The sequence below is a fragment of the Aedes albopictus genome, chromosome 3, assembly GCF_035046485.1.
Source record: "Aedes albopictus strain Foshan chromosome 3, AalbF5, whole genome shotgun sequence".
NCBI classification, from domain to species: domain Eukaryota; kingdom Metazoa; phylum Arthropoda; class Insecta; order Diptera; family Culicidae; genus Aedes; species Aedes albopictus.
In genome coordinates this window covers 158,568,267-158,594,805 of record NC_085138.1, presented here as the reverse complement: position 1 = coordinate 158,594,805, position 26,539 = coordinate 158,568,267, and the positions used below count along the sequence as shown (strand labels likewise).

At 43.4% G+C, this 26,539-nt stretch overlaps 2 protein-coding genes across 4 annotated transcripts in view; one reads left to right on the top strand and one right to left on the bottom strand.

Moving 5' to 3' along the window:
- LOC109422690 (mucin-5AC-like) overlaps positions 1–26,539 on the top strand; it is a 375,256-nt gene that overhangs the window by 10,952 nt on the left and 337,765 nt on the right. The window lies entirely within an intron of this gene.
- Positions 3,836–26,539, bottom strand: part of LOC134292101 (uncharacterized) — a 72,234-nt gene continuing 49,530 nt past the window's right edge. Inside the window, exon 2 of the mRNA XM_062860859.1 lies at positions 3,836–4,721. Coding sequence (XP_062716843.1) covers positions 4,715–4,721 — 7 coding nt within the window. The 3' untranslated portion in view covers positions 3,836–4,714. The remainder of the gene's footprint in view (positions 4,722–26,539) is intronic.

The following is a 26,539-nucleotide window of genomic DNA, read 5'->3' as shown; positions in this document are numbered from 1 at the left end:
CATGGATTTCTCCATATTTTTTTCCTACAGTAAAACTGTCCCAGGAATTTATTAAGAACGCTTTCCTGGGATTACCAAAGGAATTCTTCATGGGGTTGCGTCCGGGACTCCTCAAGGGATTGATTTAGGAATTCTTGCAAGGTTTCACCGGGAATTTTTTCTGTGTTTCTTTCAGGAACAGCTCTAGGGACTAGGCCTCCAAGGAATAGCCCAGGAACACTTTTTAGAATTCCTTCAGGAGTTCCTATTGGAATTCTTTCAGGAGTTCATCCAGAAATTAATCCAGTTCTTCCTCCAAGGACCGTTTAGAGATTTCCTTAGGAGTGCCTTAAGGAACTGTTTCCGGGATTCCTTCAGGAACTGCTACTGGGATTCCTTAAAGAGTTTCTCCACGAACTATTCTTAGAATTCCATCAGGATTTTTCCAATGATTCCATCTGCAATTTCCTCTGGAATAATTCCTGGGATTCCTTCAGGAATTTCTCAAGGGATTCCTCCACGAATTTCTTCTGATATTGCTCCAGGAATTATTCCGGAATTTCTTTCAGAAATGCCTCTGGAAAATCCTCCAGGAATTCTTCTAGAAACTCCTCCAGGAGTGTTTCTAGAGATACCTCCGTTAATCCCTACAGGCATTCCTCTATGATATCCTCCAGGGATTCCTCCAATAATTTCTGCAGGGCATAACTTGGGAAATCCTTCTGTGTATCTTTTTCGAACAACTTATTTAAAAAAAAAACTCCTAGGAACTCTTCTTAGGATTCCTTCAGCAATTCTTCCTTGTATTCTTCAAGAAATTCCTTCATTCAGTACTTCCTCCAGGGGCTGTTAATTCCTTTAGCATTTTTTTCAACAATTTCTCTGAAAATTCCTCCAGGAGTTTATCTAGAGATTCCTCTAGAAATTCCACTAGAAATTCCTCTAGGGATTTCTCCAGGAGTTCTAGTAGTAATTCCTACAGGCATTCCTCTAGTATATATACTAGGTTTAATTACCACATGACTTTGTCATAATTAATTTTAATTGGCTTTTTTCGGTGAAATGAATACTACTCGAAGTAAGAGGAAGTAAGGAAACTAATGAAAGAAATTGAACTGAAATTGAAATTAACAGAGGGCCATTGTTGAGCAACACAATCACAACGACGATTCTTTGATTACTTTCCTTACTCCCTCTTACTTCGAGTAGTATTCATTTCACCGAAAAAAGCTAATTAAATTTAATTTTTATTCCTCTAGTATATCTACCAGGGATCCCTCCATGAATTCCTACAAGAATTGCTTCAGAGATTCCTCGAAGAAATCATCCAGGGTTTCCTCAATGTATTCCTTCACTAAAGAGATTTCTCCAGTAATTGCTTCCAAGATTCTCCCAAGAATTCCGCTAGGAATTCCTACACAAATTTATCCAGGAAATCTTCAAGGGATTTTTTCCAGAGACTCCCACAGGAATTCCTCCAACGATTTCTCCAGGAATTACTTTAGGGAATCCTCTAAAAAATCCACCAGGAATTCTCCTAGGCATTCTTCCAGGATTTTTTCAGGCATTCTTTCAGTGATTCTTCTTTGGATTCTTGCAGAGATTCCTTCAGGAGTTTCTCCTGGAATTGCTTCAGGAATTCTTCCTGGGATACCTCCAGAAATTCATGCAGGCATTCCCCAAGATTTTATCCAGAAATTTCTCCAGGGTCTCGTCGAGGAATTTCTCCAGGAATTTCACCAGGAATAAATCAAAAAATTCCATCATAAATTATGTCAGCAATTTAGCCAGTAATTTCTCCAGGAAACTCTTCAAAAGTTCTTCCAGGATTATCTCTAGGAATACCTTCTAGAATTTGTTCAGGAATTCCTCCAAGATTTTCCTCCAGGAACTGTTCCAGGGATTCCTCTAGGAAATCCGCTAAAAATTCTTCAAGTAGCTTCTTCAGGGATTTTTCCAGGGATTTCTCTAAGGATTCCCTCAGGGATTCCTTCAGAAGTTCCTTCAAGGATTTCTCCAGGAATTCCCCCAGAAATTTCTCTAGAAATTCCTCCAGGTATTTCTAAGGGGATTTTTAAGAAATTTCTCACAGAGTTTCTCCAGAGATTCTCCCAGAAATTCATCCAGTAATTGTTGCAAGCATTTCTCCAAAGATTCCTCTAGGGATTTCTTCAAGGATTGCTCCAGCAATTTCCAAACAAACTCGTCCAGGAAGTTCTCCAGTAATTACCCCAAGAATTTCATCAGGAATTCCTCCAGCAATTTCTTTAGAAATTTATCCAGGAATTGCTTCTGGACATCCTTAAGAAATTATGTCTGGAATTTTTCCAAAAAAATTTCTGGGGTTTGTTTCTCAGAAATTCTTGCAGGAAATTCTCCAGGAATACATACAGCAATTTTTCAGGGATTCCTCCAAGTATTCCTCTAGAGATTCCTCCAAGGATTTCTTCACAAATTTCTTCAAGGATTCCCCCAGGGATTCCTTCAGAAATTCCTCCGAGGATTTCTCCAGGAATTTCTTCAGAAATTCCGCTACAAATTCCTTCAGATTTTTTTCAAGGGATTTTTTCAGAAATAGAAAAATAATAGAAATCTCCCAGAATTCTTCTAGAGATTTCTCTAGAAATGTATCCTGTAATTATTTCAAGAATTTCCCCAGATATTCCTCCAGGAATTTCATCATGGCTTCCTCCAGCAATTCCCACAGGAATACCTCTAGGAATTTTTCAATGCATTCCTCCACGATTTGATCCTGGAATTTCTCCACGAATTTCTTCAAGGATTCCTCCAAGGATTCATCCAGGAATTCCTTCGAGGATTTCTCCAGGAATTCCTCCAGAAATTCCACTAGAAATTCCTCCAGGAATTTCTCAAGGGATTTTTTTTTCAGAAAAAGAACAATAACAGAAATAGAATTCCTTTGGAGATTCCTCTAGAGGTTCCTCCAGCAGTTTCCACAGGCATACCTCTAGGAATTCCTCCAGGATTTTATGCAGGGATTTCTCCAGGAACTTTTACAGAAATTCCTGCAGAAAATACCACATAATTATTTTCAGGAATTCCTCCACGAATTTCTCCAAAAATTTCACCTGGACATCCTCCAAAAACTATGTCAGCAATTCCTCTAGGAGTTGTCACAAATATTCTTCCGGGAAATTCTCCAGGAATACTATCAGGAATTTTTCAGGGATTCCTCCAGACATTTCTCCAGGTATTCCTCCAGAGATTCGTCCAGGAATCGCTTCAGGGATTCTTCCAGGAATTTCTCCAGGAATATTCCCTGAGATGCTTCCAGAGAATCCTCGAGAAATTTCACAAAGGGTTCTTGCAGGAATTCCTCCTGGAATTTCTTTAGGGATTTTTTCAGATATTTATCCAGCAATTCCTCCCATAATTTCTCTGGAGATTTCTCCAGAAATTCCTCCAGGAATTTTTCTAAAGATTGCTTCAAGAATTCATCCAAGCTCCAGGAATTCGTGCTGGGTCTTATCCAAAAATTTTTCCAGGAATTACGCCAAGAGTTTGTTCAAAAGTTTCTCCAGGATTCTTTCTAAAGATTTGCAGAGATTCCTCCAAGAATTCCTCAAAGGATTCCTTCTAAAATTACTCTAAGATTTCCTCAAGAGATTTCTTCTAAAAATTTTCTAGGGATTCCTCTCAGAATGCCTCTTTCAGAAATTCTTCCAGGGATTGCTCCGGGAATTCCATCTGGGATTCTACAGGGCTTCTACCAGGCATCCTCTAGGAATCGCTCCAGGGATACATCCAGATGTTTCTTTAGGGATTTATCCAGGAAATCTTCGGCAAACCTGAGCGTCTGTGCTCCAGGAGGAGCGGCTCACAACAGCGTCTGATCCTCATGTTAGGGGCGGCTGATCTACGTCTGAGTGCCAGGGAAGGACTCTAAGCTCAACTGTGCACTATGGTCCTCGGAAAGTAGAGGGTTGGTGTCAGGCCCTACGAGCCAGCCGTAAAAAACCATTGTAACGGAAAATCAGCAACAGAATACAACATACGAACCGAGACCAACGGCAACGACCCCAACGAAGAAAAAGGACTTGCGATTGGAAACTCGGTACGTGGAACTGCCGATCTCTCAACTTCATTGGGAGCACCCGCAAACTCGCCGATCTATTGAAAGACCGCGGATTCGGCATCGTAGCGCTGCAGGAGGTGTGTTGGACAGGATCTATGGTGCGAACGTTTAGAGGTAATCATACCATCTACCAGAGCTGCGGCAAAACATGCGAGCTGGGAACAGCTTTCTTCGTGATGGGTGATATGCAAAGGCGCGTGATCGGTTGGTGGCCGATCGACGATAGAATGTACAGGTTGAGGATCAAGGGCCGATTCTTCAGCTTCAGCATATTAAGCGTGCACAGCCCACACTCCGGAAGCACTGATGTTGACAAGGACGCATTTTACGCGCAGCTCAAACGCGAGTACGATCGCTGCCCAAGCCACGACGTCAAGATCATCATAGGAGATTTGAACACTCAGGTAAGCCAGGAAGAGGAATTCAGACCGACGATTGGTAGGTTCAGCTTCCACAAGCAGACGAATGAAAACGGCCTACGACTCATTGATTTCGCCGCCTCCAAAAATATGACCATACGTAGCACCTTTTTCCAACACAGCCTCCCTTATCGTTACACCTGGAGAACACCACAGCAGACGGAATCTCAAATCGACCACGTTCTGATTGACGGACGGCACTTCTCCGACATTATCGACGTCAGGACCTATCGTGGCATCAACATCGACTCCGACCACTATCTGGTGATGATGAAATTGCGCCCAAAACTCTCCGTCATCAACAATGTACGGTACCGGCGACCGCCACGGTACAACCTAGAGCGACTGAAACAACCGGATGTCGCCTCAGCATACGCGCAGAATCTCAAGGCCGCGTTGCCAGACGAGGGCGAGCTCGAAGAGGCCCCTCTAGAGGACTGTTGGAGTACAGTGGAAGCAGCCATTAACGACGCAGCCGAGAGCACCATCGGGTACGTGGAACGGAATCGACGGAACGAATGGTTCGACAAAGAGTGCAGAACGGTTTTGGAGGAGAAGAATGCAACGAGGGCGGTAATGCTGCAGTAAAGGACTCGACAGAACGTGGAACTTTACAAATAGAAGCGGAAAAAGCAGACCCGTCCCTTTCGGAAGAAAAGAGAACACGGAAGTTCTATCAGAAGCTCAACACATCCCGCAACGGCTTCGTGCCGCGTGCCAAAATATGCAGGAATAAAGATGGAGGCCTCTTGATGGACGAACGTGAGGTGATCGAAAGATGGAAGCAGCACTTCGATCAGCACCTGAATGGCGTGGAGAACGTAGGCACGGGAGACCACGGCAACGGAGGACGGAAATGAACCATCTCCCACGCTAAAGGGCAGTCAAGGATGCCATTCACCAGCTCAAAACCAACAAAGCAGCTGGTTAGGATGGTATCGCAGCTGAACTCATCAAGATGGGCCCAGAAAAGTTGGCCACCTGTTTGCATCGGCTGATAGTCAGGATCTGGGAAACCGAACAGTTACCGGAGGAGTGGAAAGAAGGGGTAAACTGCCCCATTCACAAGAAAGGCGATCATTTGGAATGTGAGAACTTCAGGGCGATCACTTCTTTGAATGCTGCCTACAAAGTGCTATCCCAGATCATCTTCCGTCGTCTGTAACCTAAAACAAATGAGTTCGTGGGAAGTTATCAAGCCGGCTTCACCGACGGCCGGCCGTCAACGGCCCAGATCTTTACCGTACGGCAAATCCTCCAGAAATGCCGTGAATACCAGGTCCCAACGCATCACTTTTTAATCGACTTCAAAGCGGCATACGACAGTATCGACCGCGCAGAGCTATGGAGAATCGTGGACGAAAACGGCTTTCCTGGGAAGCTGACTAGACTGATTAAAGCAACGATGGATGGTGTGCAAAATTGCGTAAGGGTTTCGGGTGAACTATCCAGTTCATTCGAATCTCGCCGGGGATTGCGACAAGGTGACGGACTCCCACGCCTACTCTTCAACATCGCTCTGGAAGGTGTAATGCGACTAGACAGCCGGGGAACCATTTTCACAAAATCCGGTCAATTTGTGTGCTTTGCGGGCGACATGGACATTATCGCCAGAACTTTTGGAACGGTGGCAGAGCTGTACACCCGCATGAAAAAAGAAGCAGCAAAGGTCGGACTGGTGGTGAATGCGGCTAAGACAAAGTACATGCTGGTAGGTGGGACTGAGCGAGACAGGACAAGCCTTGGCAGCAATGTTACGATAGACGGGGATACTTTCGAGGTGGTAGAAGAATTCGTCTACCTCGGTTCCTTGCTAACGGTTGACAATAACGTGAGCCGTGAAGTAAGAAGGCGCATCATCAGTGGTAGTCGTGCCTACTACGGGCTCCAGAAAAAAAGTGCGGTCAAAAAAGATTCACCCCCGCATCAAATGTACCATGTACAAGACGCTAATAAGACCGGTGGTTCTCTACGAACACGAGGAGGACCTGCAAGCACTCGGAGTTTTCGAGCGACGCGTGCTAAGGACGATCTTCGGCGGCGTGCAGGAGAACGATGTGTGGCGGAGAAGGATGAACCACGAGCTCGCTGCACTCTACGGTGAATCCAACATCCAGAAGGTGGCTAAAGCTGGACGGATACGGTGGGCAGGGCATGTTGCAAGAATGCCGGACAACAACCCTGCAAAGTTGGTGTTTGCTAGCTATCCGGTTGGTGCAAGAAGGCGTGGAGCGCAGAGAGCACGATGGGCAGACCAGGTGTTGCGTGATCTGGCGAGCGTTGGGCGTGACCGACGTTGGAGAGCTGCAGCTGCAAATCGAGTATTATGGCTGTAAGTTGTTGATTCAGTATTATCATGAATTTGATGTTAACTATATAAATGAAATGAGTTAGTCTAGTGGTTGAGACTATGGATCGCCTTTCCGGACACGGCGGGTTCGATTCCCGTTTCGGTCGGGAAAATTTTCTCGAATCCCTGGGCATAGTGCATCATTGTGCTTGCCTCACAATATACAAATTTATGCAATGGCTGGCAAAGAAAGCCCTTCAATTAATAACTGTGGAAGTGCTTTAAGAACACTAAGTTGAAGAGAGGCAGGCCAAGTTCCAATGCGAACGTCGAGCCACAAAGAAGAAGAAGAAACTGCCTACATTCGTTTTTCTCGCTCGTGCCGCAGCTCACTATCTCTGATAGTGAATCGAATCGCAAATGTCGAAAAATAAAAATAAACGGCATGCAACACGTCCGCCAAGAAGGCCAAAAGTCAAAAGCGCGAAAGCAGTTTTCTTCATTCATCAAATGTAATCGATTAAACAACTCTTTAGTACGGGTTAGCCGAGGAAAAAAGGTGATGACATTCCCCCTGTTGAAGCCAACTAGCGGCAGAGAATGCACGCTGCATTCACACACCAACCATTCAGAGGTCGGAGGGCAGCGCAGCAGTAGCACTTTTATTTTTCATAATTAAAAGTTTGAGCCTGAGCGAAATGGGCACTAGCTGGCACATATCTACCGGTCTTGCGGTAAATCTCGCGTGGAATCGCGCATCGGATGGCGCTTTATTGGTTGATGATTTTTTTTCGGCGAAATTATGCAACTTTAGCAGGCCCGGCAATCTTGAGTCAACATTCAACAGCCGTTAACAGCCGGTTGTTGATGGCAGATGTGGGAATTTTGGGCAAAGTCGAACTCGGATCGCATGCGATAGAGTGGTGAAGCTTAAGACAATGTGAGCCCAAGATGCACTTTCGCCTTTTGGGATTTTGTGCGAACACGGACGCGTGCTGCTCAGTTTGTCTGATATAATGCGCGATTTGGGGCAATGAAATAAAAATAATGGTGTGTGAATTTTGTTAACTGAATGGGCTCTAAAAAATGGCAGCTTGAGATCTGTGGATACGTTTATCAATATTGCACGAGAAGTGAATTGAGAACTGTACCATCGATTCTGTTAAGATTAATCAGCGTCAGTTGTTCAAATATGTGGGCTTCCAAATGGAGTTCTCAGAACGTTATCATCAAGTCTTCAGAACGTCATGCCAAGAATCTCAGGACATTGTCCTGGAGTTTCTTCCCAAAGAACAGCTTTCATTTTGTCTAGCATTTGCAAAGACGAGCAGTGAATCACAGATTGTTGAATCTCGTGCGACTTCCTATAGCGTCATCGTTTGATGATCGACTGACACTGAAAATTAAGCAAAACCTATCCAGAACCATGTGGGTGGGCTAATTAACCGCTTCTTCGTGTGAAACACCCCCATTAAAATCGGGAACCTTAATGCCAATCCAAACTAGACGTATTTGTACATTCTAATGGCTACAAACAGTAAAGAATCACCTCGATCTATTATCCATTTCCTGAAAAGGTAAGACGATGCCGATCGCATTGACCTACGCTAGTCGGGTAGACGTGCCAGATCGTTTACCACTTTTGGCTTCGGGCAGTCATAAAACAATCATTATTTTCCTTAGCTCTAAGCAGCTAACCAGCGGTAATCCAAGACACGATGATGTGTGTAACCCTACAATTAAATCCGTGGGAAGTTGATGGCACTTAGAGAGCGCTATGGTGATGCCGGCGAAGCTCATTCGATTCACCAGACAACCACGGAAGGTGAAACATTTAGATCCGATAGCCGAAGGAGATCAGCAATAGCGTTAACCCATCGCATCGCGAGATGATCCATAAAATGTGACAATCTGGCGAATCGCTAATTGTGGGATCGTTCTGCGATGCGATGTTAAGGGTATGCGATATAAGGTTTAGTATTAATCTTAATAACCTACAATTAACATCAGAAATAAGGGGCACCAACTGCGGCGGTCAAAACCACCGCAACCCCGTTGAATTTTTTCAATATTTTCGCAATAATGAAAGTGTGGCCAGATGTTCTTGAGCGGAGTTTCAGCCACACATCATAATTGTACCCTGTTTCATCATATTGCCGTACCACCCTGTTGAAGTCTCCTGCAAGAATAGTATTCTCTGTGGAATGCCGAAGGTAGAACGTCAAAACACTCCCATTAGGCGCGAAAAGCCAAGCCGGACGGAGCGTAGACAGACACAGTAGAGAGTAGTGTTCTGTACGCGTACAGCCACAAGACGGCCATCCAAACCTCTCTCCACATGTTAGAGTTGGATGTGTTCTTTTAGAAGAGCGATAGCCGTTGCTCTTCTGGCGCTGGCGAGTACGTTGAAGCTCGGCAGCGAAATTTGCTCGTTTTCCACTTCTCGAATGAACAGAATATCCAGAGCCTTGGATAACCGTTCGGAACGCATCGGTTTTTTTTCGTATTCGTGATGGTTTTCACATTTTTCCGTCGCTATATTGTGGTAGCTTTTGAAAAGGGCGATTTGGGAGATAAGGTCTATCGTCGTCATCCTCGCAGAACTTTTGGTTTGCTTGTGCGAACGCCTGCTGGATGTGGACCAATCAATTTCGTTGCCGTCCGCTTTCTTCTGCTGTCCCGTTCTGCTGTGAGCCATTCGTTTGTTTTGTTTTCTTCTAAACCATAGGGGGGGGGGGGAATCTTCTCAACACATACCCTAACAGGAAGGTAAGGGTAGTGTGGGGTTAAGGCCGTTCTATACAACATAAGTTAAAGCCAAGACTACTCTCTCCTCGACCCACTAAAACACATTCCTATGGTCGACAAACCCTTCGTCTCTCCGGAACCACCAAGAAGGCATTGCTTCAGAGAGGGGCTAGTGCAGATCGCACCCTTAAAGTTAGCTGCGTAGCCTGCAGCAACGAACATCGATGACTCACTTTGGAGAGTCCATCACGGTAGCATGCTGGCGCTTAGCCAGTTTCCCGAGTGGTCCTCACCACTCCCTTTGTCCTCGGTAGGCGGGCAGGGTCAACCCCGCCCGCGCCCAACTGCTTAGCAGACATCAAGAACTGATGCCCACGTGCAACCCTATCTAAACTTGGGCCCTATCAGATGCACCCGAAGATTGCAGACAGACGGGTCTCACCTACCCCGACCCTTGACGAGGACCCCTTTCCAACCGCGGGCTCGGATCCAACCCAGTAGACCGACGCCACGACAGCAACGCTACCGGGACTTCCTCTCCGCGGCCACTTAATCGTTGTAAGGGTCGATCTCGACCGCAGGGCACCGGTATGTCCTCCTCTGTAGCTCCCTGACGATATGGGTGATAGCCGTTGAAACGGCGTTCCAGCCAAACTCATCCCACCACATCCTCTGAACCAAATTGTCCGGAGCTGTGTCCTCCCAGCATGTGGCAAGCATGCGGTCACGCATTATGCGAAAACGCGGGCACACGAACAAAACGTGTTCCGCCGTTTCCTCTAAACCATTGCACACTATACATTAGGGAGAATCCGCATGCCCGAAAAGGTGTAGATACTGTCGGAAGCAACCATGACCTGTAAGGACCTGTGTCACAGGTGGAATGTAACTTCCCCATGGACCCTATTAATCCAACTATCTACCCTCGGTATCAACCTATGGGTCCACCTTCCTTTGATGGAACTGTTCCACGTGCGCTGCCATTTGACCATAGAGGCCACCCTGGCAGTCCTGCGTATGCTTTTTGTGCCGCGCATTTCGGAGCACTCCATGTCCTCACTGATAAGAATGCTGATAGGCACCATATCAGTAATGACGCAGAGAGCGTCGTGTGACACAGTACGGTACGCGCTCGCAACCCTCAGTCACAAAAGCCTGTAAGTACTTTCCAGCTTCCGTCGGTAGTATTTAGTACTTAGCGCGGTGCCCCACGCCGGGCCGCCATACCTAAGTATGGACGTAGCAACACTAGCCAGAAACTTGCGCTTACTGGCATACACCGCAGAGCTATTGGACATCATCCGAGACAGTGCCGCGATAGCTGTGAAGGCTCTTTTACAGGCATTATTGACGTGGCTACCGAAGGTAAGCTTATCGTCGATCATCGTGCCCAAGTGTTTGACGGAGCGCTTTGACAGGATAGTGCACTCACCTGCACTGATCTCCGCCTGCTCCGACTTTCGGTTGTTAACAACATTCATCTCAGTCTTGTGGTGAGCCAGCTCCAGTTTCCTGGATCGCATCCACGCCTCCACAACCTTGATCGAGTGGTCGGTAGTCAACTTCACCTCCTCGATCGTTTCACCATAGACTTCGAGCGTAATGTCGTCGGCAAATCCGACAATCTCCACTCCCACTGGGTACTCTAACCTCAACACCTCGTCGTACATGACATTCCATAACACCGGACCCAGGATGGAACCTTGCGGGACTCCTGAGGTTATGTGAAAGCACTCCCGACCCACCTCTGTGTCGTAAACTAGTACTCGATTCTGAAAGTAATTTTCGAGAATCTTGTACAGGTACTCCGGTATCCCCAGACGCAAGAGCGCATCGGCAATAGCAGACCAGCTGGCGCTATTAAACGCACTCCTTACATCCAGAGTCACTACCGCGCAGAAGCGAATTCCCCTCCTCTTAGGCTCGAGTGCTTTCTCGGCGGTTTTTGTAACCGACAAGATAGCGTCTACGGTGGACCTCCCCTTCCGGAAGCCATACTGGTTGCTCGAAAGACCATTTACGCCCTCAGTGAACCTCAACATTCTCTTGAGGATAATCTTTTCGAGCAGCTTTCCCGCCGTGTCTATCAAGCATATTGGTCTATATGCCGACGGGTCTCCGGGTGGTTTCCACTCCTTTGGCAATAGAATAAAGCTCTGTCTCTTCCATGCTTCTGGAACAGCTCCCTCGTCCAGGCATTTCTACATAGCTGATTTGAACATCTCGGGGGCCTCTGCAATAGCTACTTTTAAGGCCAGGTTTGAAACTCCGTCCGGACATGGGGCCTTACCTACGCTAAGGACATTGCTATCCCCGCAAGTTTCACATCGGTGACCCTCTCCTCATCGCCAGCCCCAGTCCCCGGCTGTCCTACGAGAGGAGGCCAAGGACTAGGATCATGACGCGGAAAAGCCCCTCGATGCTCCCCTCCAACATCTCTGGGGATTGCTCTGTAGGAGCAATCCATAACAATCCTGTAGGCGTCACCCCACAGGTTCACATTGTCACTCTGACAGAGACCCTCACAGCAGGCCTTTTTGTTTGCTCTTATCTCGGTCCTCAGCGCGATTTTTGAAGCGGCGAACACAACCCACCATTCGTTTCGCTTTTTATCAGTTCGTGCTCGCTGCATCCGCTGCCTAGCCCGTAGGCAGGCGCAGTGAAGGTCCGCAATCGTGTCGATCTTCCAGTATGCCGGTGGCCTCCCATTTGTAGGGTGGACTCGCCTAGGCATGGTCGCATCACACGCACGTGAGAGCACCGCTACCAGCTCGTCGCCGTCTAAACCGATTAAGTTTCGCTCACGGTGGAGCGCCTCCCTAAATACCCCTTCGTCGAAGTATGATGTTTTCCACCTGCGAGGGCTTGGCCTTGGCCTAGCCGCCTCTTCTTCTACTCGCTGCCTGCTGTTGTTGTAGTCGATACTGTAGCGAACCGCCAGGTTGTAACTACTCGTTAGGCCAGGACTACAAAAGGTCACGTCAACGATTGACTCCGCTCCGTTTCGACTATAGGTACTCTTGGTACCGACGTCAGCCAAGTCGACATCTTATATGGCCAGTGTCTCTAAAAAGTATCTGACCCCGCTGGTTCGTGAAGCGGCTTCTCCATTCTACGGCTCAGGCATTTAAGTCACCTGCTATTACCACCGGCCTTTGCCCTGTTCGCACGGTCATTACACGGTCCAGCATTTGCGTGAACTGTTCGATTGGCCACCGCGGAGGCGCATAACAGCTACAGAAGAAGACCCCGTTTACTTTGGCGACCACGAAGCCCTCATAGGTAGTAGACACCAACTCCTGGACGGGGTCGTCCATATCGCCACCATTTTTCTGGACCCATCCGCGACCCAGTTGCCGTTGCCGGCGGGTACTATGGGTCCGATATGATGGCGATATCCGTCTCTCACTCAGAAACCACCAGGCCAGGCACCTTGGACCACCCGTCGGATGTCTGTTGTTCGCGGATTTCCCGGTACAGATCATGCAAATGGGTGGACTCGTGCAGCTTTGGGCCTCATAACCTTCAGCGCCGCATCGCCTGCACAGTTTGCGCCTGTCAGGGCCTTTGCAGTCCCACGACTTGTGTCCTGCTTTCAGACACCTAAAGCAAACCTCTGGTGGCTCGTGGAATGTCAGGTGACATACTCACCAGCCCACCTTTATGCTCCCTAATTTAACGGACTTTTTAACGTCCGCCACAGGTAGCTGAACCAAAGCTATCTGTGTCCCTGTTGGCCCTTTCCGTAGCTAACGGTTGCGGCGGCCACCTGCACATCGCACTGTTGCCGCAGTGCCGTGACGAGCTCTTCCATTTCGGTGATCTCATCAATGTCTTTGACCTTCAGAGTCGCCTCATGTGTAAGAGCCCTCACTTCAACACCCTCCCAAAGGACCTCTTCTGCCAGCCTCTTGTAGGTGGCGCCCTTGTGTTCCTTCTCGCGCTTCAGCTCCAGGATCATCTCGCCCATACGAGTACGTCTAATACTGCGTACGTCGGCTCCAAGACCCTCACTTGGCGTCGTTTCGCATCGCTTCTCATCGCTTCGCATCGCCTTCAAGACGTCCGAGTACTTGGTTTGTTCCGTCTTGATGACGAGCGCGTCGCCTTTCTGACGCTTGGCACGTACCCTCCTACGCCTTGGCTTGGCCTTGGCTTGGCACCACTACTTCAATACTTTCAGTGCGGCAAATCGCGCTTTGAATATTCATCTTTGTATTCCTTTTGCATCACGTCGGAAACTGCTCGCTGACATAGTGTACGTTTTGGGTCAAAACTGATCCCAATGCCAAAGAAAGGTTAAAGAAGAGGCGGGAGAGTTATCTTCAAATATTAGAAAATTATCTAAAAATTAAGACAATGATAAAATCTTAATACTTTGGTTGCCATTTTCGGACACTTATTATCCCTATTCTGCAAGATTTTAGAGCCCAAAACATTTTAAAACTGCAGATATACCCATGTTGCATGGTTTTAGAACCTAAAGTTTCTTAAAACAGCTGGCATCTTGAGTTTGAGCCACCATATTAGATTTTGGACCGCCATCTTGGATATTCTGGTCACCATTTTTGGACTGCGGACATCTTCCTCATACCAAATATATCCATATTGTATGGTTTTAGAGCCTTAAACTCCTTAATACAGCCGCTTCTTCTAGTTGTTTGATTTTCATTGATGATTTCCGCAATAAATTCGCAAACCTTGCTGATGCTTACAAAATTCGGCTCAATTTGATGTGTCACATGGTAGAATTTGGTTCATTTCATGGATAAAGAACAGTTCACCGGTGCTGGTCCGGATTACTGAAATGGCCATAGCTCCGGAACGCCCTCACCGATTCGCACCATTTTCAATAGCGAATAAAGCGGTAAAATTTCGGTTTGATAACACTAGTTTACAAAATAAAAAGAAAGTCGTGAACTTCTGTCAACGACCAAAATTTTTGAAGCATAATTTAGCGCTGATTTCGAAACCGTGCTTAAAAAAATTTAAAGTAGAACAGTTTTTAAGTTTTAGCTCAATATCGAGTTTTACAACTATTTAAAATATGGAATATAATAAAATTCAAATATCTTGCATTTTGTTTAACCAATTTTAAATCTTTTTCCATAAATTAAAAGCTGAATGTAATACAATTCGATCATCTGAATGCAAGTTTTGCGTCAGATTGATGAAATTCAAGATATTGGCGAGTTTTGGGGACGATCTCCTTAAATTTTAGCCAATTTTCCAAAAATATATGAAGAAATGTATTTTTTTCAATAAGAAAAAACCAATTGAAAAATTCTTTCTCGGCGTTTATTTGACATATCATATGTAGGCGAGTTACAGTAAAAAAATCAGCTCAATCGGAGCATCGATTACCGAGAATGAAATGTGTGAAGTGAGTGACTTTGCTTAAAAATAGAACAAAAATCGATTTCAAATCATCAACCTTGTATGGAAAGTCGAAAAAATTTCCGCTCTACTGTATTTTTTTCCTTCGCGTTTTCGAACTCAGGGCATGATTCTACACCAAAAACGATCATCAGCTTACCGAGTTCAAAAATGCTGTAAACTAGTGTAATCGGTAATCCGTAAGTGCCTGGAAAGTGAGTGATCTTTTTTGCGCACAGACATACATACATATATACACACATACAGACATCATCTCTATTCGTCGAACTGAGTTGATTGATATATGTGACTCGACTCTCCGAGCCTTCTATAGCCAATTCATTTTTTAAGTGAACAGCCTTTCAGTACACTTTGGTGTACGAGAAAGGCAAACATGATGAAGGTTAAATAGAACTTAAAAGTTTGACGATAAAAGATCTCTTCTAAAGCAGCAAGTTTTTTTTATGATCTAATAACCATTTTCTAACAAGTATGTGAATCGGTGTAGAATGACATGTTATGTGCATCTAGTTTTTCTTCACATTTTTGTTATTGCAAATTCCATTCGCTACAGCTAGAAAATATATAAAAAAAATGCTTTATTTGTGAAGGTATGAAGGTAATAATAATTTCGAGAATTCTCAAAATTTAGACCTAAACTTCAGAGATTGGGAATTTTGTGCATTGCTAACTATTTTTCAATATACTCCTTATGTTAATTTGACACTCTGCATCTTTAAGAGTGCCACAAGAAAAAGGTAGTGGTAACGTGTAACTAAAATTTGGGAAGAAACTCCAAAGACGAATCACTTAGTGATGAATCTTAAGGAGAAACATCAGAGAATACAAATATGGCTCCCACAATGGCCGACTTGGACCCTTACTCACGTTTCCAGATCACCAATCTTAAAAATTCGTAAACAAATGCGCTCGACTTGGAAAAACTGCTTCTTTTTGCAGGTGAGCAAAGGCAGGTTAAACAAGTACGGCTTGGTTCGATGCTTCGTTCGTCAGATTTGTGCCTCTAAAGTTTGTATGCAAAATTTCAATGAGATTTCTTGATGTTTCACCTTAATTGGATAGAAGTTTTAAGAACGTAGTATTTTGGCTCACATAATGTATTGAAGCTTCTTGGAGCATGTAGAAATTTTAACTCGAAGTATCATCAAATAAATCATGCGACGTATCCCATACCCTCACTCATCAAAACCGCGTGCCCACGGAATAGATCACACCGTCACTAAATTCGCAGCGATTCGCAATCCTCTTGGCAGTTTGCTTCGCGCGCGCAAGTAAACGACGAAAGGTTAAAGATTAATGCAGTCGCAAAACGTAGGTACCTAACCTACACCGCACCGCCGACAACTCTGACTGTGACGCGACGCGACGACGGCGATTTAGATGGGTAATTTCAGCTGGATACACGTTGAGTCTCGCGCACTGCTGATGATGGGGAATCTGAGCCTGGTTCTAGCACCCATCGTCACCGACCGAACCAGGATATCGTTAGGCGTTTAATTGCCAGTAGCCATTAAAGGCCTATTATTTTAAAATTGATTTATCGCCCTGCTTGCTTGCGTGGTTGCGCGGTGGTGATGCTGCAAGGCTCGTGCTGTGATGGGCTTCTTTTTCTCTACTCGGCGAAGAAGAAAACTAGAAGAAGGCAGCGAACGCATCATTAAAGATTACGGGATGTTTAGCATCAGCATAAAATGTTGCGGTAAATCGGATGCCTTCAAAGGTTGTGAATGGCTCCTCCAATCTCCGACGTGTGGCTTTATGTTCTAATAACTCTTCATCGTAACCTGTTGCGGTGTGGCGCGCATAGAGGTAACCATCAGGTGTATACCATCGTCGTCATTGAGTGGGCTTGATCTTCGGTGACATTAATCGCTCGACGACATGGGAAGTCGTTACTGCTGATGGATTGCACTCATAATTGGCTGAACCGAAGAGAAAGACAGAGATAAATGCGGTTCAGGGTACCACCTCGGTGGCACGGTAACCCACATACTTCTTCCAGATAATGAGAGTGAGCATAAACAGCTGTAAAACTGGTGTAGAACAGGTGAAGGTATAGGTTGAATGGTCAGGAGTAAGAAAAAATAACTGGTTTCCACTGGAAACTGGAACTGGAACGCACTCTCTGTAAATTCAAGAAATAAACATTAAACAGTTCGTCACTATAAACTTCAGCGTGTACACAGTTTCAATACTACAGTTGGAGTATATTTTCAAAAAAATATACATTTTCTCCCGGTAAAAGTGATAAGAGCCGCTTCAGGATGCTTTCATTACCCGAGCAGAAGAAAATAACAAGAGAATAACATATCATGGTATTTATCTTAAATACTACCATACCTTGATATGCCCTTCATTAGGTGGTAACAAGAGGCAAAATAACAAAAACGAATACCAAAATGTTGTATAAAGAACACTTAGAAAATAACAAGTCTTGTTATTTCAATGATGAATGCATACCTAAAATTTCAAGTGCTGTATTTGTTATCCCAAAGTTATTGAATAACAAACTAATAACATTTCTTATTATTAAATGTTTCATTTTTTCGTTGACTTCATGATATAATAGCAAATCTTGTTCTTCGGCTATTTTCACTGCTAAGCCTACATCAATACCAAACTCTGCTCAAACACCTCCAACTGTTATTGTGATGTTCTCATAACATTTCGTAGAATAACGCATCAATAACAATTTTAGGTATTAGAGCACATGTTGCTCTTCGCATGGTATTTGTAAGGTATGCCCTTCTGCTCGGGTAGCAGCACATCATCACTGGACGGTTCCGGATCATTTGGTCGAACGCCGTTTGCCGGAAATGAATTGTGAACTCAAGTGGCAATGACTCTATTTCCCACATCAGTATAACCCGAAAGAACAACCTATGTTTCAAAGAAGGCAAAATGTCTGATAAAATAATGGCATTTTCAGCGCCAACTAATCTCTGTATGATAAGACAAGAAAGAACAGCCCATGATTTAAAGAAAGAAATATTTCTGATTATCATATTTGCAACTGGCATGTCAACAAATTCTTCTAAACTCCTTTGATTTTAATTCGGCCAAATGGCGGCGTTCGGCAGAACGATACACGGTGTCAAAATTTCGATTATTATCGAACATTCATGTACCTCGGATTTTTCTTCGAAAATGAATAGTATTTCTGCTTTATATTCATAATCGGAAAACTAGAAATAAATTTTATCGGCGAAAATTTTTCCATACATTTTGTATGGGACGTTTTTTGGGCTAAAATAGTAATTATTGATTTTTAGTATGGAAAATACCCAAAAACTCATCTAACTCAAATTTTCCCCGATAGAATATTTTCAAATTTTGCATTTATACATTATAGCCGAAATTTTAACATTCTATGAAGAAAAATCCGAGGTACATGAAAGTTCGATAATAATCGAAATTTTGACACCGTGCGATATTCGGCCAAATGGCCGGGCACCGGTTTCATCAAACATTTTGACAAACTTAAACAGTTAAGTTTTTTTCCTTATTATTGTTCAGCACGACATGGATATTACTTCTTATTCTTGGTTCGCAATAAAGTTATAAACATTTAGATTTTTGGAAATTTTTACAAGATGTGGTATTTTTTTAAAATTGTCCTGGCGGAAACTAAACGAATTTTCAGAAAATCTAAATGTTTTACAAAAATGCTGCTTAAACGTATATCTTGATTTTTCAAACAACGACTCCGCTCCTGGAGGTTTTCCATATTCCAAAAAAAACTTAGTTCGCCAGAACATCACGGTGTGTCTGGTAGAACAAAATTAATTTTAAAAAATCGGTATCGCTAAAACACCCACCAAACGAAAGCTGAAGATCCCCTCTTTCATTTGAGACTAAGATGAGAAAAAAGGGCGACAAGTTGGATTGCGGGAACTACCGCGCGATCACACTACTGAGCGCTGCCTACAAGATACTCTCTCAAATTTTATGCCGCCGTCTATCACCGATTGCAAGAGAGTTCGTGGGGCAATATCAGGCTGGATTTATGGGTGAGCGCGCTACAACGGACCAGATGTTCGCCATCCGCCAGGTGTTGCAGAAATGCCGCGAATACAACGTGCCCACACATCGCTTGTTCATCGATTTCAAATCGGCGTATGATACAATCGATCGAGAACAGCTATGGCAGATTATGCACGAATACGGATTCCCGGATAAACTGATACGATTGATCAAGGCGACGATGGATCGAGTGATGTGCGTAGTTCGAGTATCAGGGACACTCTCGAGTCCCTTCGAATCTCGCAGAGGGTTTCGGCAAGGTGATGGTCTTTCGTGCTTGCTGTTCAACATTGCTTTGGAGGGTGTAATAAGAAGAGCGGGGATAAACACGAGTGGGACGATTTTCACGAAGTCCGTTCAGCTGCTTGGTTTCGCCGATGATAGGCTAAAATATAAACGACTCATGAGAAAGTGATCATTCTTCATAAATAATTCCAAAAGTCCCAGTGAATAAACAGGGGTGTAAGCAGTAATAGCAGTTTTTTGAATTTTTTAATGCTCTTTCGATATTTTTTTATTGTGAATTTTCTAATTTATTATGGAAAAATCGGATTTATTTAAGGAAAATTCGAAGTTTTTGGTGGGAAAAATGGCTTTTTTTATTGCAACAGTTGATTTATTCATTGCAATTTTGACGTTTTTAGATGCTCAAAAATCAATTATTTATGGAAACTTTTGATTTATTTATGCATTTTGTTATTTGTTTATGGCACTTTTGTTATTTATGACTGCTTACAGCCCTGTTTCTTGACTGGGACTTTTCGAATTATTTATGGGAAATTTTGTATTAATTATGGAACGTTTAATTGTCTGCCCCGATGATATTGATATTATTGCTCGTAAATTTGAGACGATGGCGGAAACGTACATCTGACTAAAGAGTGAAGCCAGACGAATCGGATTAGTCATTAATGTGTCGAAGACAAAGTACATGATGGCAAAGGGCTCCAGGGAGGAATCACCGCGCCCGCCACCCCGAATTCATATCGACGGTGATGAAATCGAGGCGGTTGAAGAATTCGTGTACTTGGGCTCACTGGTGACCGCCGACAACGACACCAGCAGAGAAATTCAGAGGCGCATTGTGGCAGGAAATCGTGCCTACTTTGGACTCCGCAGAACTCTACGATCGAATAAAGTTCGCCGTAACACGAAGTTAACCATCTACAAAACGCTGAGTAGACCGGTCGTCCTCTATGGGCACGAAACACGGACCCTACGTACAGAGGACCAGCGCGCCCTTGGGGTTTTCCGGAAGGTGTTGCGTACCATCCACGGCGGAATGCAAATGGAAGACGGGACGTGGAGAAGGCGAATGAACCACGAGCTGCATCAGCTGCTAAGAGAACCAACCATCGTCCATACCGCGAAAATCGGGAGGCTACGGTGGCCGGCTCACGTCATCAGGATGTCGGATAGCAACCCGACTAAAATGGTTTTCGAGAGTCATCCGACCGGTACAAGAAGACGTGGAGCGCAGCGAGCTAGGTGGGTCGACCAAGTGGAGGACGATCTGCGGACCCTACGCAGAGTGCGGAACTGGAGACAAACAGCCATGGACCGAGTTGAATGGAGGCGGCTACTATGTACAGCAGAGGCCACCCCGGCCTTAGCCTGACCGGTAAGGTAAGTATGAGAAAGTTCTATCGGCGGGTCTAGAACAATTTTTTTTTCAAATATTACTATCTTTGAGACTTGTGTTTTTTCTCTTTTCAACCTTTAGTGTAGCCAAATGGGCTTGTATGAGGTCGCCCATTAGTAACGTGTCCTTTTAAAAGAGTAAACGGGTCAAATCAAAATTTAAAAATTTCCCTTACACAACGTTGCTTAGACATAAAGAGCAAAAAAAATATTTAAGGCAGTTGAAATAGAATTTCAGCAGTATATGGACATATGTACAAATAAACTTTTATACATGTAAAAGTAGTTAGTGCGGCTGTAATTTTCTTAGTTTTTATTGACAGTGTCTCATGATTTAAAAGTTTTACGATCGAAGTAGGCCGAGTAATGTCAACAAAAATAGAACATACATCAAAGTAGCTCGGATCACGGGGTACAACATTTTGGAAGGTAATCCATTTCGGAAAACTAAAAGTTTTTTGATGATGCAATTTAAATCGATCGAAAGCATGAATAAAACTATCTAGAACCCTGCACCAATTTTATTAACGTGACGGTCTATCTTATATTCTTGTATGCCGTAGCTCGGATAGAATTATCACATGCCGGTATTTGTTCAATTTGTGTACCTTTATGGTACCTAAGACTTAATCATTTTTAGTTAATTCAGACTATTGCAGTTAGGCAGAGATGGGAACACTCACTTTCAAAGAGTTACACTCACTTGCTATTTTCTCAGCTCAGAAGCGTGCAATCAAGAAACGATGTATGGACGACTTTTGTCTTGTGGTTTTGTCTAAAACTTTGCCGAATAGAGTAGGGGTCGCACACGTATCCCAAAGTCGTAACAGAGCTGTGAAAGCAACTCTCCACGAGGTGAGTGTAATTTACATTCACCTCGTGGAGACTTGCTTTCGCAGCTCCCTCACGACTTTGGTATGCGTGTGCCAACCCGACTCTATTCGGCAAACTTTTAGACAAATCCACAAGGCAAAAGTCGTCCATACATCATTTCTTGGTGGCACGCCTCTGAGCTGAGAAAACTGCAAGTGAGTGTAACTCTTTGCAAGTGAGCGTTCCCATCCTTGCAGTTAGGTATAGCTCCTTACTTTAAAGAAACAACTACGACAATAACCCCCTATATAACGAGGAAATCCAAACCAAAGAGTACGTATTGTGTTTGAAGAAATTTGTTTCAGCCACAATTATCATCGAAAGCAGTTAATATTCACAGTTTTAGATTTGTTTAGTAAAATTGTCTAATAACGGGTGATGAGACATAAAAATTATTAGTAACCGTATACCTTTGTAAACAGGTAGCCTTACTCAACTGACAAAAATAGAATACCAAGGGCTGAAAGTCTCTTTAATAAAGACAAATCAATCAAAAATAGAATAATTAATGCTACATATCTAACGGTTGCATAATATATATGTATGTACTAAGAACAATGTGCTAATCTGTCGGTTATCAACAGTTTGATCTTCTGCTAGTATCATGGCATTGTAGACTAGTTAGCAACTTTTCATTTAATTCTACAGCTTTATCGACATATACACATGTTTTACATTACAGTACATATGTCTGAGCACATACATAATAATCAGAATGGATTGAAAATGTCTTAACTTATTCTTGTTTCTGATATTGTGATATTATAACATCTTTTTCTGAAAGATATCAGAGATAGCTGTTAGTACTACCCCATAAAAAAAGTTCGGACTTGCTCATTTAAATTTATCTCATTCAATGGTGAGAATACACCCATTAAATTTACTCTCTATGAGTTTAAATATTATTTGAAACCTTCTACATGGAGTTGCAGCCCTTCTTGTTTGTGAAATATGTAGTGCTGCAAGAACTACAACTTCTCATAAAGAGCAAACGTGGCAGATCAAGCGCTACTACCGATGATGCAGAAAGAAATTGCTCGTTGTAGTTGTGTTCTAGATGCTACAGGGAGATGATCAAAGGCAAACAACTTGTTTGCACTAAAGCTGAAGTACATTGAAACTTGTTAAACATCATTCAGACTTCTCATAAAGTTGCTGCGGTTGCTGAATATTTACGGGCAAAACCCAGAGATCAAGCTGATCAGATGAAGCTCTCAAATATTCATGAACTGCCTTCCAGTTGAAACCCGGCGTTAACGAGTGACCAGAACCGATTTTGTTCACCGATGATTTGTTTTTGATAACGAAAAGGGCCCATAAAGCCACAGCTGCAAAGACGTGGGTATCCAGCATAGCCATGCTGAGGATGACGGGTTCGATTCCTGGTCAGTCCAGGACCTTATCGTGAAGGAAATTTCCTCGACTTAATTGAGCATGCAGTATTTTCGAGCAGATCTCACGCTATACACAAGCAAAATAGTAATTGGCAGAAGAAGTTTTTATTTAAAAACTGTGAAAGTGCTTGTAAGAGATAACATAAGAAAATTTCAAACAGATCGAACAATTTCATTTATTCTTAAATCCCCTACAGTGCTCATAGAACAAGCTAAGAAGCAGACTTTGTCCCTGTAGGGGCGTTACGTCAAGAAAAAGAAGAAGACGAAAGAAAACATGTGTCTTGAGTACCAGACGCGCATTGAAGTTGAGAACCTGTTTGAGGAGAATATATGACGAAGTCACACCCCGAAATTTCAAGAGCAAAAATCTGAAGAACCAAATTACGGTATGTGCTGCAAAGTTGGTCGATTGGTAACCTGCTGGTAACAGTCAAATACGAGACCCTAAAGTCGTATACGCATCTGTCATAGGATACAAACACATTATTGGAATTCAAAGGAACAGCATATAACTCGATTTTATACTCACTGTTCTAGCACTTTCACCACACTGTCCATAAACACAAAACTGTCATCTGCTGGATTTCCCATTCACATGGGACTATTATGCTTTTATGGGTAGAACATAAACATATTATAAAAAATATACCGTCGGAAAGTCATGCTTGCAATGGAAAACAGTGTTTTCTCATAAATGTGTTCTTCGAAAATATGAAAAAATATCATATTTAAAAAAAAATGTTATAGACCCGCCGATAAATAGAACTATTATTTATTTGTTTTATTGATGTTTCTCGGTGAGCCAATGAAAACTATTGGTTTAACGTTATGACGTTTCGGCTTACTGTTTTACTTCAGCCATCCTCAGACAATTTCGATCACCGCAGCAACTTTCACCTTCTTTACTGCTGGGCGATCACGTACTTTCATTCTCATTTAAGTCTCAAATGAAAGGGGGGACCCCCAGCTTTCGTTTGGGGGTGTCTAAGCGATACCGATTTTTTAAATTAATGTTGTCCACCAGACACACCGTGTTCGGTTTTGAACTGTGAAGGCCCGGTTCAATATTTTTCAAAAATTCTTTCACTTAACAAAATTATGTGTTGAACGGTGTAACAAGAACACCAAGAAATAAAACAATGAGTAAAATCACGAAGCAACTCATGCATGATTTTTGTCGGCGATGAGTTTGGCGAGTCAAGGATTGCGCGTGAAACAACTCAACCATTAGATTTGAGAATTTGAGTTTTTAACAACACTGCCGACAGGTTCCGTTGTAGAGGATTCAGTTTGCGTTTAGAGGCATTTCAGGAGCGCTTCAAGGAGTTTTCAGAATCGATTCAGGGGGCGTCAAGAACCTTTTAAGGTTGTTTTAAGGAGTTTCGGGGGTAAGAAAATGGATAACGAGGATTTCAAGGGCGATTCAATGGTATTAATGAGGTTCCAAAGGCGTTTCAAGAGAATACGAAGCTTTCTACTGAAACAGGCTCAAGAGCTTAAGGGCGCACGAAGGTATTTCAAAAGTTTTACGGAGATTTCAGGAGCATTTCAATTCCATGAAGCGGTTTTGAGACCCATTGAAACACCCTTGAGACCTCTGGGCAGGGATGCCAGATGATTTTTCGAAAAATCTGTATCGTACTTTTCAAAAATCTGTATCCCATACAAAATTTGGGTGAAAAATCTGTCCTCCTCCTCTCCTCTTCTTGGCGTAACGTCCTCACTGGGACAAAGCCTGCTTCTCAGCTTAGTGTTCTATGAGCACTTCCACAGTTTTTAACTAAGAGCTTCCTCTGCCAATGACCATTTTGCATGTGTATATCGTGTGGCACGCACGAAGATACTCTATGCCCAAGGAAGTCAAGGAAATTTCCTTTACGAAAAGATCCTGGACCGACCGGGAATCGAACCCGTCACCCTCAGCATGGTCATGCTGAATACCCGTGCGTTTACCGCCTCGGCTATATGGAAAAATCTGTATCCCATACAAAAATAAAATGGCCCCTCAAGCTCAAAAATCTGTATTTCATATAAAACGAAATCTGTACGGATGCTCAAAAATCTGTATAATACAGATAAATCTGTATATATGGCATCCCTGCCTCTGGGTATCCCGAGATCTCTTGAAACATCCCGGAAGCCACCTGATGCCCCCATAAAATACTTCGTAGATCCCTTGGAATGTCGATGAGAAATTCTGAAGTGCCCCTTCCAAGTAACGGGTGTCCACTAAATAACGAGAATGCTTCCAAAGTGCTCTTAAAAATATATGATCTTCAAAAACGGCAATCTGAATCTATCTATCATAAAGGTTTAACACTGTACTTTCATGGAAAAATATAAAATTTTAGAAAACTGAACGTAGTAATTTGTACAGCATATTTGTGTAGTGATGTTGGAGCAACTGCTTTGTACGACTTTTAAAATTTAACTTTCACGCATTTTCTGCATCTGTGAAATAGTTAGTTGAAATAATTGACTTCCAAGCTACCTTTAGCATCTACACACTCAAACAACAATAGGAAAAAAAAATTGGGGATACTGACTGGTTTTACTGCTTTGATGGCAGCCTTTTCTCGTAAATGACGTTTATTGAAATTTCCAAAAAATGCCATTTTTCTGTATCATAAAAACGTTTCAATGTAATTTGTGCACTGCGGTTCATTGTTGACCTTTTTGTGTGCTATTTTATTTTATAACAATCCATTTACATGTTGTCCAACGTGTAAATGTGATTTGATGTGAATATTTGATATTTTACACGGCATTCTATTGATTTATCCAGCCCATGACGCAAAAGTACGTTTAATGATGTGAAATGATTTCATGCTTATTAATTTAGCTAGTTTACATCTGTTTCCATCAGGATCTGTTTCTAGGGATGCCAGGTTGTAGAGTTCATTCAAAACTGGACAGATTTTAGGTTTTCTTTTAACTTTTTTTACGGTTTTGCCTTTCTCGTACACTAAGTGTACTGGAAAGGCTATATGTTCACTCCAAAAATGCCTTTTTGATAGAAGGTCCGAAGGGTCGAGTCACATATACCAATCAACTCAGCTCGACGAATTGAGGTGATGTCTGTGTGTGTGTATGTGTGTATGTGTGTGTGTGCGTGTGTGTGTATGTGTGTATGTGTGTGTACAAAAAACTCACATCACAACCGATTTTAATGACCGACGGTTCATTCGACGCGGCATATAGTCCCATTGTTTCCTATTGAAAATGGTTCGGATCGGTCCAGCCGTTCCGGAGTTATGGCCATTTAGGTGTTCCGGACCGGTACCCCTGGGAGGGGCCAGACATAAAAATGCAACAAACCCATGCATGCGACACATCAAACCACGGCATTTCCAATAACCTGATGAATGGTAAGCAGGAAAATAGTTTCAGACCACATCAGAAACAGTAATGTTCCGGAACCGATTCCGGATGTCCCGCCGGAAGTGGCCAAATATAAAATTGAACATAACTCATTTATGCGACTCATCAAACAGCGGCATTTTGGGTAACCTGATGAACGGTTAGCAGGAAAATAGCATCAGACCATAACTGAACCGGTAGTGTTCCGGAACCGGTTCCGGATGTCCTGCCGGAACTGGCCATATATAAAAGAGAACCAAACCCATGCATGCGACACATCAATCAGCGGCATTTTTGATAACCTGATGAACGGTTA